Source organism: Henckelia pumila, chromosome 4 (assembly GCF_033568475.1).
Source record: "Henckelia pumila isolate YLH828 chromosome 4, ASM3356847v2, whole genome shotgun sequence".
In the NCBI taxonomy this organism is placed as follows: domain Eukaryota; kingdom Viridiplantae; phylum Streptophyta; class Magnoliopsida; order Lamiales; family Gesneriaceae; genus Henckelia; species Henckelia pumila.
This window is the reverse complement of record NC_133123.1, coordinates 211,606,541-211,619,196: the sequence shown is the minus strand read 5'-3', so window position 1 is coordinate 211,619,196 and position 12,656 is coordinate 211,606,541. Positions and strand designations below refer to the sequence as shown.

Sequence of the window (12,656 nt, the reverse complement as noted above, 5' to 3'; positions counted from 1 at the left end):
ATATTCCATATCAGGGCTGAGCCAACCCCATCCTGACCCGAATCCAAAATAGGATACAAGTCCCATATGGAAACTGTCATACCTGACTCGAGTCCAAAATGAGATCATCGTTCCCTATGGAGACTGTCAATGACTCACATCTCTCCGGATGCAGTCACACGTAAAATCATGTATGTGCTAAGACGGTAAAACATGCTAAAACATGATAAAAACATATAGCACATACTCATGCAACATATAAGCAAATATATCATGTCGGCTATCTCGGTCAGTACTTACGTACCTCTAACACTGCTGGACAACCTAGCTCCACTGGCCTATACTCCAAGCCTACTAGTCCAGTCTACTGCTACTATAATGCAAATATCCATGTATCAACAATAAAGCTCTAAAAGCCTTAACTAAGCTAAAGCGTACTCCTCAATAATTTTTGGATGCCAAAGCTATACCTGCGTCCGTCATTAGCCCTTTGCTGTCGATTTCCTCAAAACTAGGCCATAGCTGCGCGACGACGCCTAGATCACTAAGCCACTTCCGGATTCCCCGTAGGACGCCTAGATCTCCCTAGATCTGAGTTAGAAGGCTTAGGAATTGAGAGAGAAGAGAGAAAAGGTGCGAGTCACAAATGAACCTCGGCTCCTCTATTTATAGACGACGTTCGGGCCGTCCGAACTCGGCTTTGGGCCCTCCGAACTGGTTCGGATCCTCCGATCATAACTTCGGATCGTTCGAACACGATCGGACCATCCGATCTTTACTTCGGGTCCTCCGAAGTCCCATCAGTGATGTCATCCATGACGTCACCTTGCTGACGTAATTGATGACGTAAGCCTAAACCCTTTTCGGGTCCTCCGATCCCACCGACGGAGCCTCCGATCCTCTTCGGATCCTCCGAACTCCTGTTCGGAGCGTCCAAACTTCCCGAGCCATGCCCACCATGTTCGAGTATTCTGGATCTATTTCTGGAGTCCGTTATCCCAACAGGAACTTTCTTAATCATGTTTTACTTAATCTAAACATGATCAAGTGATTAATTACTCATTAATCACTAATTAGAAATGCGAGTTACGACAAGGGTTTACCATGCTGGTATTTTAGTTATTTTAGTTTTTGCAGTTTATTTCTGATTATGATTGATTATTGATTAAATGCACGCCTAAGTTCTGATTAGTAGGTGATCACGGTGTGAGTCACTATAAAACTTGTCCTGGCCTTTAAGAAACCACTGGCATTACAGTGGTCATGTTGAAGAGCATCAATGTCAATATGTTATTGGATGAAGGTCAAAACTAAAATTTACAAGTTAGAAAACCAATCACAAAACTTATAACAAATTAAATTACATGACTAAAATTAAGATTTCTCAGAAAAAACCATTTAGACACAACTCGGTAATTTGAATTAATTACAATCGTTTTAGGTAAGCATGTATGTCAAAAACATGAATCAATTCGATTAAAGTAATCTTCCGAAAGACATAAATGTATATTAAAGGTTTCTAGATCCATGTTTTGAAAAATTCAAACATGAAATGGTTCCCAAGATCCAAGAAGGTACTTCCCACAGCTCATCCAAGTTGAGGACAAAGGTGTCAATGCTTCGCTTAAATTAAGTGGTGGATTAATCACAATTGTCTTCTTCTTTTGTGGCACAATCAAAGGGATAACCAGATGAATGGGTCGTTACAAGACCTATTATTAATTAATTTATTATGCATTTATATATATATATATATATATATAAAACCAGCCTGTTAATGTAAGCACAAACATAAAACATAGAATTTAATTAAATAAAAATACACAAAAATGTTACCTCATGATTCATCATATATAGTAACATATTACGGCCTATTTGAATATAGATTATCATGCCCAACTCGCCCAAATCAAAATAAACCTATCGTCTTCCAAATTTGAATCATGCGATCAAAAGATGAATATATTGTTGGTATACAATACTTTATCATGAAAAAAAAAAATTGAACACATGCATAATCAATCACCCGAAGCTGGAGAACTGCTCCATCGTGCATTAATCATGAATCAAAAGGATATTTGGCTAAATTTATTAACTCTTCAAAACGTTTGTAAGCAGTTCAAGAATTTATTATAAACTGTGATTATATTGTTTGGTAGAAATATTATTGAAAGAGCTTACAAGGTTTTTAAAATAGACTTTTTGACAGTTTATAGGCTATTTTTAAAAATGACGAGACATTGTAACATAGATTTAAGATCTACTGATCATCAATAATTTTAAAGGCTAAAATATTCTCACAAAATTTGTTTATATCTCAAGTAACGTAACGTCTAAATATATATATACCTTATGGCCAACAAAATTAGTATTCAAAGGTTCTTGACTTCCGAGGCTGCTTCTTTTGTCCTTGACCACAGAATTCATTCTTTTTTTGTATTTGTTGACATTGGAATAAACGAAATTTTGGTCATTTTCTTGATTAGTAATTAATTTCCCTTTTCCGATCCATATGATCGTTAGCTCATGCACCCTGTGTAGCTATTCTGACGATCAGTTGGATGCTAATTTGTCTGGAAATGAAAATCTTGTGGAAATGTTTCTTTTGCTTCTCTGACAGACAACCTAAGATAAGGTCTGCATGAAGAATGATCTTTTCACTTTTGTATCAGTATTTTTCCTTTACTTAATTCTTATGTCTGCTTAGATCGCTTACGATTGTTAGTGTTTTTTTTTTTTAAATTAGTTCAAGCAATAATAATAATAGAGACTATCCATGGGAGATTTACACCCTGAAAGAGCTAATCCATGCAACAAACCGCTTTCACAACGATAATAAGATCGGTGAAGGTGGGTTCGGAAGCGTTTACTGGGGTAGAACAAGCAAAGGAGTCGAGGTACGTACGTAGCGATAAATTTCTTGAATCAGATCATGGATATATATATATATATATAAACAGCGTAAAAATTGAATTTCCGATTTCAGATAGCTGTGAAAAGGCTAAAAGCCATGAGTGCCAAGGCGGAGATGGAATTCGCAGTTGAAGTGGAGATTCTGGGTCGGGTTCGGCATAAGAATTTGCTGGGGTTACGAGGGTTTTATGCTGGTGGAGATGAAAGATTAATAGTATATGATTATATGAGTAATCATAGCTTAATCACACATTTACATGGTCAGCTTTCGGCTGAATGTTTATTGGATTGGCGGAGAAGAATGAGGATTGCAATCGGATCAGCTCAAGGATTGGCGTAAGTATATTTTCATTTTCATTTCATATATTCGGATATATATATATATATATACATATGTTTTATTATAAGTTACCATCAATTGCTTCTTTCAGGCTATACATGATATTTAAATAATGTTAGTATTTTTTTTTGAAAACATATATATACAATACAATTCTTTGTAATATTATTTAGGGAAAATTGCAAATTTAGTCCTGTATGTTTGTCACTTTGCGATTTTGGTCCTTTATGTTTTCACATTTCACTTTTAGTCCTGTATGTTTCGATTTTTGGCAATTTCGGTCCTTTTTTTTCGAAAATGCTGACGTGGCACTGTACACGTCAGCTCCACATCAGCATTGAATTGGTGCCACGTCAGCGCCACATCGGAAAAAGGACTAAAATTGCCAAAAAAATAAAGATAGCGGACTAAAACTGCAATCTGAAAATATAAAGGACCAAAATCGCAAAGTGACAAACATACAGGACCAAAAAAGCAATTTTCCCTATTATTTATTAATTATCTAGAAAACATATAAACTTTTTCGATGGGTAATTAAATATTTGATCTTCAATTGGCAATTAATAATAAGATCAAAGGAAAACATACTAATAGATTCGTCTCTAGCTATATATAATTAATATTTTCCTGAATTTTAATTCTTGTCTCTGAACCTTTTGAAGTTACTTACACCATGAAGCAAGCCCTCACATAATACACAGAGACATCAAGGCCAGCAACATCCTCTTGGACTCAGAATTTGGTGTAAAAGTTGCAGATTTCGGGTTTGCAAAACTTGTCCCTGAAGGAGTCACACACTTGACAACAAGGGTGAAAGGAACCCTAGGGTACCTAGCCCCCGAATATGCCATGTGGGGCAAAGTTTCCGAAAGTTGCGATGTTTACAGCTTTGGCATTCTTCTTCTGGAGCTGATCAGTGCTCGGAAGCCACTAGAAAAGCTTGCTGGAGGAGTTAAGCGTGAAATCCGGCAATGGGTCGCTCCATATGTCCAGAAAGGTGCTTTTGATCACATTGCAGACCCTAGATTGAAAGGCGAATACGATATGGATCAGTTGAAAAGAGTGATTATGGTCGCAATGAAATGTACGGAAAAGGACCCGGAGAAAAGACCAAGTATGTTGGAGGTGGTGAGTTGGTTAAAGGGTGGGCTTGGGAGTAGGAAGAAGGAGATTGTTATTCCGAAAGACGGTTCCGATGATCACAAGTATGATGAAGAGGTCGAGGAGGAAGAAGAAGAGGTATCCCAAGATTATGAAACAGATTTTGAGGTTTTGGGGAAGGAAAGATTCAGGACTTGAAAAAAGGATCTATTTGAATTAAGTGGTAGTACTGCTTAATTTGTTGTGAGTCATGGGAATTCTTGCCTTATTGGTTTATTATTATTATTGTGGCCCGAATTTTAGAATGCAATCTTTTTAGTGTTATTTTTTAAAACAATAATCAATAACTACTTTCTTGATTGTAAAATATTCATATTATAATTATGTTAATCTATTTTACGTTTTAATCATTTAATTAATCATAGTTTATATTGTAGGTTTTATTCTTGCTATATGTGCCACATAGGAGATCATCGGTGCTAAAGAAAGCATAACCAATGGAGGATGAGATTTCGGATGGGAAAAAAAAAATAAAAAAAACATTCATCACCCAATTAGATTATTACATATAAACCAAAGTTTGACCGGTCACGTTATAACTCAAAACAGGTCAACCAGCCGAAATAAAGTTGAAAATTTTCGGTTTCTTCACATGATTACATTCGTGCAAATTATTTAAAACTCCCCATTATCAAATTTTTTTTTAACTTAACTTCCTACCTACCTTTTTCTTTATTATCACTCCCTAGTGGTCCCCATATTAGAATTAATAATTAATAAAAACTAATCAATTGTACGTGACTTTGTTATACCTATCGAACCAGTCCCGGCCATGCCAGACTATCAGTTACGCAAGGTTTCCAGCCGATATACTCCGGATTAGGGTCCAACATGCTTTCGTAAGGTGAATTAAATTTAAATACCTCTTTGACCATAATGTCGTCGGGTCATACATGCCGAGTTTTACGAAGTGCTCCTCACACTCCAACCACGCAGTCGCAACAGATGGTTTCTGCACAAGCTCCTTCAACGATACCCAACACAGCCTTAATTCATTTTCTACCTTAAGGCGTATGTTATATAAATATAATTATAAAATAAGAACATGAAAGAACGAGAGATTTAGAAAATTTATTCAAACATGATATTATTACATAAATCAACTTCTTTGAAGAGGAGAAGACAACTTGTTTAGCTACTCATAGTAGCCTTGTTCTTGAAATACATAAAATAAAACTTAATACAATAGAAAGAGAAATATTACAACAATTTATTTGTAAGAAAACTGAAGGGAATGATCAATGTCTTCAGCTTCCTTAAATGCTTTTATTTATAGCTGTAGTTCCACTCGTTTTACCGAGAAACTTCAGGGAATCTCACAGTTGTCTTGTATTTCCTTATGCCATTATTGATGACATCTTTTACTAGTGGAGGAGGCAGTTATCTTGTACTTTTTATGTCATTATTGATGACATCTTTTACTTGTGTAGAAATCACATGCCTGCCACTTCTTTTCTCTTTATTCTCCTCACATGCCTGCTTTATTGTTGTCGGACATCTTTTTCTTTTGAAGTAGGCACCTGTGAAAACACATCTTCAGTGGTCCTTGTCCACCTTTGATTGTCTCAGAAAAATCCTTTCGATCCGTTCGGGGTCTAAAAGTTTTTCAAATTCTGGCTCTTTCTGATTTGGACATTCTGAGCAGATATTCTCTGACCATCTTCCAATATGAGCCATGTTACAAAATTTTCGGCGAGTTTCTTTACTCCCCGGCAGCTTGTTGTTCCACAAAAGATTTCTTTTATTTTCGAAGAGTTCTTCCGCAAAGGCTGTAGTTTTTCCTGTCATTGTGTTTAATAGGAACGATCCATTCACAGAATTCTGATAAAATTTGAATGGAAACTTGACTTTATCCATCTCACTAAGACATATCCAAATACCCCATGCCCTTCTGGTGAAATCTCATTTCCCCCGAAAGTGGACACCAAGGGTATTTCTTCAGTTTTAGGATCCTTGATAAATTTATGACTATTTATATCAGGTCTCCTCAGCTTGATGAAATAAAAGGGTTCGTGTGATCCTTTCACTGTTGGTTTTGGAGCTGCACTAAAAAAGTATAACTCAAGCACATCTCCTCTGGACAAATGATCATTATTTGCCCATGTTTCTTGGACTGCTTCCTGGATCCATTTTGGTAACTATGATATCTCCGGGAAGCTTGGTGACGTTGTATAAACTGAGGCCAAAGCCCCAAATTCATACCAAGAGTTTTACATCTTTAGGATTGACATTGTTTTTTAGCCAAATCCTTGGATATATTCCTGCAACATCAACCCTGCAAGTGTTCGGGTTGATTTCACTCCTTGTATTCAATTTCTCCCACCTTTGTTGATAAACCTGGAATGGAGAAATAATAGATGGATTAGTATTAATATTAGATTTGCCCTTGTCAGTGTTGGGCCTAAGATTGATCTCTTCCTCTTTTACTCCAGAGGCGGAGGGTTGACTTGATGAGTTCCTCTCATCAATTGTTGCTTCATCCAATTCATCAAAAGCTGATGGTAGATTAGCACTTGTATCTTGGGTATTAGAATTCCCAACATCTTGTTCTACAACCAGTGGCTGTATTTCTTCTTGTAAAACCAATGGTTTTATCGTTTCTTGTTCATGAGAAACCAATGGCTTCTCTATAGCCCTCACAATTGGCCCTTGAATAAGAGCCCATAGTTGAGTTTGAGCTTGCAAACATCCTGTAATTCGATTAGATACTTTGATCCGATCAACTTGTTGTAACCTGCCAGCCATTTCAGCATTGATGACTAACTGGTTGAACTCGGTTTGAAGCAACCCAAGGTGTTCCCTGAGATGCCTCTGCATTTTCATGATGGAATCCACGTCACTACCTTCCATCCCTTGTTAAAAAATCTGCAAGAATATTTTCATGAGATTTAATAATAACAATATCAAAAATATAATTCTTACATAAAGCTTTGCCATCTTAATAATCTAGCATTCTCTAGTTTAGATTCAATCTTATTCCTTAAGAAAGATTTTACCTGAGTATTATCAACTTTTAAGGTAAATTTTTTAGCGAGTAAAAATAAAGGCCATTTTTCAAAAGCCTTTTTAACTGCGTAAAATTCCTTTTCGTTGATATGCCATCTGATTCCCTCAGATTCTGTAAAAAGGCCGCTGCAGTATCTGCATGGTACTTCCCTATTTGGAGTGAGCTTAGTAAGGACTGCTGCCCACCAATCCTCGTTGGCATCTATAAATAATACCAAATCATCCTCATCAACTGGTATAGCCATTTTTGGGAGTTTCTTACATATCTCCTTCAGTTGGTTTACCCCTTTAGTATGGTCATCGGTCCATATAAACCTTGCGTCCTTTTTTAACAAAGAACTGAACACCTTCCTGTACATTGCAAGGTTGTTTATGAACATCCCTGCAAAATTAACCACTCCGAGAAAACTTTGGAGTTGTTTTACGTCTTTGAGTTTATCTGAAAAATTCTGTACCTTTTCCACAATATGGGGCCGTAGAATAATTCCAGATTCATCAATCTCTATGCCAAGGAATTCGATTTTCCTTGTTGATATGACTGATTTCTTTTCAGATAAAACCAGTCCTTCTTGTTCACAAATTTTAGAGTTCGTCTATATTTTTTGATGCTATAAGAATATCATCAATATAAACAAACATAAAGTTAAAATAATCTTTAAACAAATTATCCATCTTTCTTTGAAATATCTGGGATGCATTAGCCAATCCTATTGTCATAACTTCCCAAATATAGTGTCCTTGTGGAGTAGAAAATACTGTGAATTTTTTACTGCTTTCTTCCATTCGAATCTGGCAGAAGCCAGACTTACAATCAAATTTTGAGAACACTTTGGCATTTCGAACGCAACTTATTAAATGTTCTCTACTGGGTATAAAGTACCCATCAAACTCCAGGATTAATTTATTAATACCTTGGTAGTTAATAACTAGTCTTGGTTTTCCTATTTTTATTTCACCATGATTTCTCACCAGAAAACCTGGGCTGCTATATGCTGAAACTCCTTATTTGATTAAATCAAGGTCCAAATGTTCCTTGATAATCATTCTCATATCCCTTTGATCTGTTATGTTCATCGGGATAGACTTATATATGACGAATTTATACTCTTTGCCTTCCTTTAGTGTAAGACTGGCTTTGAGTTGATTTCTATCCCACCATGCCAAAAGATGCTCGTTGTAACTTTCTTTGAGCCTCTTTTTGACATTTTCAAGGGATACCTTATTATTTAACTCTATATCTCTGTGATTTAGAGTTACCTTGAGAAGCTCCATATCCTCTGTTTGGAGTTCTTGTTCTGTTGTTATTTTCAACATGGTTTCTCCAAACCTTCTTGCATCTTTCATTTTTGGGTGAAAAAGTTGTCCTTTATCACCATGCTGGCTGCGAAATATTATCGGCAATTGTCGATAAAAAGCAACCTTGAGTCTTTGAACGATAATTTTATGATCACAATTTGTAGTGAACATAAGTCTTTTTGACTCATTGTCTTGTGTGTACTTCTTAAACATTTGTAAGAAGTTATTTTCTAACAGGATATAAGCTCATGTATCATGGAAATAGATTGGTGGTGTCTTTACCTTGTACCAAGGTGTTTGACCTGCTCCTCCCATAAGGATCTTTGCTTATTTTATTCCTTTGGAAAGAATTAAAATTCTTCGAGAGAAATCTCGTCTAGCAATTTTTCGCAATTCTTCTTCACATTCTTCAGGGAAGACGCCTCTTTTTGCTGTACAAAATCCTGCTCTCGAGTCAATGTAAGCTGCAAAGTATTCAGCCTTATATTGTTCATACAACATCCCTATCCGAATGTATATGAAGAAAGGAATTCTTGTCATTTTTTAAAGGGATTACTAAATGGCTCCACCATTTTTAAAAGACTGTGTTGTAACTCAGTAATTCGATTAAAACTATTCACCTTTAGTTTTCCTAAGGCCTCAGTAGGTCGAGTTTGGTTACTCATTTCTACTTCTTCAATGCGTTCTAGTAAATCATGTTCATGAATTACTAATTTCAACAGTTTCTTCTTCCTCTGTTTGTAAACAGAGTTTTCGAATCTGATTAAGGGATTGTCCCTTGTCCAATTCTCTTGGTTTTCCATCTCGTAGAATTTTTATTGAATCCTTCAAGTCTTTTCTTTTGCCATGAACTCTATTCCTTTTTCAAAGCGTTTTCATGGCTTATGGTCCTCCAGAAACTCTAAGCCAAGAATGAGCTGATCCACTTCTTTTCCTGGAATTCCACAGATTTAAACTTCAAATTCTCCAATATTTATCATTCCTTGGTAAGTTCCTTTTTATTGTTGTTCCAAATAGTAAATCGAGTTACAAGGGAACTGGTTCCGATGACTTGTAATTTCGAATACTATTTTCACTTCTTTCCATCCTTCTGGAGATCTAAGTTTTTCTATTATAGAAAACTCCTTTTCTTCTGGTGGAATTTCTTGAATAGGAGTTTTTTCCCATCTCCTACTTGTCATTTGGTCTCCTTGGAAAGATAACCTTCGGGGTTCTATTTTAAGATCTCTGTATAGAACCGATCTGTCTTGAATGTGAATGTTTGTTTTCTGAATTAAAGGAAACTCGATCCTTTTCGGGTATATTGCTTGAGCAACTTTTCCGAAGATCTCTGGAATTTTAATGAACTCATTTCTAATAAATAATTCAGAATGGTGAGTATTAGAAAGAGCATATGAAATTTGATATGTAATAGAATATGGCCTATTACCTTCTTTCATTAGTCTTTTTTTCTTGAAGTTTAGATGCAACGTCAAGGCTCGACTAAAATCTCTATCAGCTAAATTATAGGATATTCTTGGATAAATAACTCCCACAATTTTTTCTGCACACAAATTTCTCGAGATAGTTCCTAAAATCGCATCTTGTATATTCCCCATTCTTTTATCGCATACTACGATATCTATGGGTGAATCTATTCCCTCTTTAAAAGTAGCTTTGATCATAATCTGGATTGCTCCAATATGAATCCAAGACATTGTATTTTCTACTTCTGCTTTTAATTTCTGTATTTCCTCTCGAATTTCTTCAAAGGGAATTAACTGCATCTCAATTTGATTACTGGTTAATTCCATAAAGATCGTCATTTCCCTTCTGGATACCTTATAAATAAAATTATGTCTTCTTTTTCTTAGCCCTAGGTTTCCTAAGACTCTTTCAACTTATCCTGCCGAAAATCCTTGGTACTTCAGCAATATTGGATTTTCTCTCACAATCCTTTGGACCATATTATGAGATATCGTGGTTTGACTAAAGAACCCAGCCAAACTTTCATGTGTTTCATGCCGAAACAATTGCTCTATTTACTCTGATTCTGATTCATCCTCAGAAACTTCTTGACTAAACAATATCTCTTCTTCGTATATGCTTTCATCTGAGGGTATATCCTCAAATTGATATACTCGGACTAGATCTTAAAAGAAGACCGCATCATCTATTTCTGGTGTTACTTCGAAAAGTTTAACTCCTTTTTTCTCGTTTTTTAGACAATTTGTAGATATATGTCCTCTTGCTCCACATGTCCAGTAGTTGCAATCCTTGAAACTTTCACTTGCTCTTGTATGAGTTCTTCTGAAAGTTCTTCTTGATGGTGTTCTTCCCCTGCTTTGTGATGAGCCTGTTGCTGGAGATGTTCTTGTAGGTCCACTTCTTCTACCCGATCTATAGGATCTGGCCTTTTGTTTGGACCAAAATGTTCTTGGTTTCCAAGAACTTTTCATTCTTTTATTATAAGGATTATTTCTGAATTTCTTCCTTTTAAATCCCTGTGATCTGTTTCCAATTATCGTTGGAAGATCATTTTCTTTACAATACAAAGGTGTACGTTTATCTATACCCCTTATTTTCTTGTAGTTCTTCTGTAATGCTGCCATATGGCACCATTCTGCCAATTTTCCTTTTAAAAAAGAGGCGTGTCTTGCCAAATGTATCAAGATTACCTGAAACGTATTTTTTAATAAGCATTTCTCTCTAGAGACTTGGCATTTTTGCGAAAAATAACTGAATAGCTACATTTTTCTCGACTCCCGAATTCCATCTGTATTTAGTTAGTAACATAATGTATTCATCAACTAAACAGATATCATGTAACTCAAGGCTATACAGAGCTTGAGTATATCTTCTCTTTTTCTCTGTATCTTGATTATTAAAATAGTCTACCCCTATGAATTATGCTTTAAATAGGGTGGCCATTCTTCCTCCAATCTCGCTGAGGGATTCTCCTGCTAAGATTGATTCCTTAGATTCTGTCATAGTCATCTCCCAAACGATCTTGACAGATACCATTAGACTCATTTCTAGAAGTTTAATGAATCCTTCTTTATTGAGATCTAATGTTCCTGCTGCTATTCTCATAGCTGATGTTCAATCATCAATGAGATCTTCTCTGTTTTTGAAGTTCAGAACATCAAGGTTTAACATAACCCCGTAAGGATGTATTTGATCTAAAACAGTTTTTCCGTAAGGAGTTTGATGGAGTGGGATTTTACTTCTTCTTGATCTGGTTCCTGCTGGATGTGAATTTTCTCCAACCTGGAACTTACTATATGTTTCTTCTGTTTTAACCACATATCTTGGGGAATTACCTATGGGTTGTTCACCCTCAGGTGATCATTTTTAGATCTACTACTTTGAGATTCGCAAAAGAATCCGCAAGATCTTGTAGATCCTCGAGATTTAATCTTTCTAAAGTAGTCATCAGATAGTGTTTTTATCTGATATTGCTTTTATAAGATTAATCATCATTTCATCATTAGTTAAAGGTTTTTGAACCATTTTGGTTTTATCTTTCTCATGTAACAAAGGTTCGGTACCAAACGAGAGTGGTAACCTTCCTCCTGTATTTCCTTTTCTAGAACCAGAAGTGTGTTCTAGATTTATGATTTTATTTTGAAGATCCTTTAGAGTTCCAAGAATTTCTTCTTGTTTCTTAAGGATTTCTTCAATTTGCCGAGGTATTTCATACAGCTGATTGTTGTATGATTGTACCGTCTTTTTAATTTCTCTAAGATCTCCGAAGAATTTAGAGGAGTCTGGGGCAATCTCTAAAAATTGAGAGTTAAAAATCATCTTTCTTTATCCCTACAAAAATGAGAGCATTAAACACAACCTGTTGTCAGTAATTTATTGTGAATAGATTAACTTTTTTATAGGATTTCATATGAATAAAATCCTCTTGATTCAAACCTTCGTTTGAAGTCATCTTTTTGTAAAATCTTCTCCTCAACAAAGAAAAATATGAATT

At 35.6% G+C, this 12,656-nt stretch overlaps 1 protein-coding gene across 1 annotated transcript; it reads left to right on the top strand.

The window, feature by feature from the left end:
- Positions 1–2,558: 2,558 nt before the first annotated feature.
- On the top strand, positions 2,559–4,531 carry LOC140862724 (PTI1-like tyrosine-protein kinase At3g15890). Its single transcript, XM_073265759.1, has 4 exons — positions 2,559–2,614; positions 2,732–2,876; positions 2,966–3,228; positions 3,895–4,531. The coding sequence occupies exons 1-4, from the start codon at positions 2,559–2,561 to the stop codon at positions 4,529–4,531; spliced, it is 1,101 nt and encodes a 366-aa protein (XP_073121860.1).
- Positions 4,532–12,656: the final 8,125 nt, after the last annotated feature.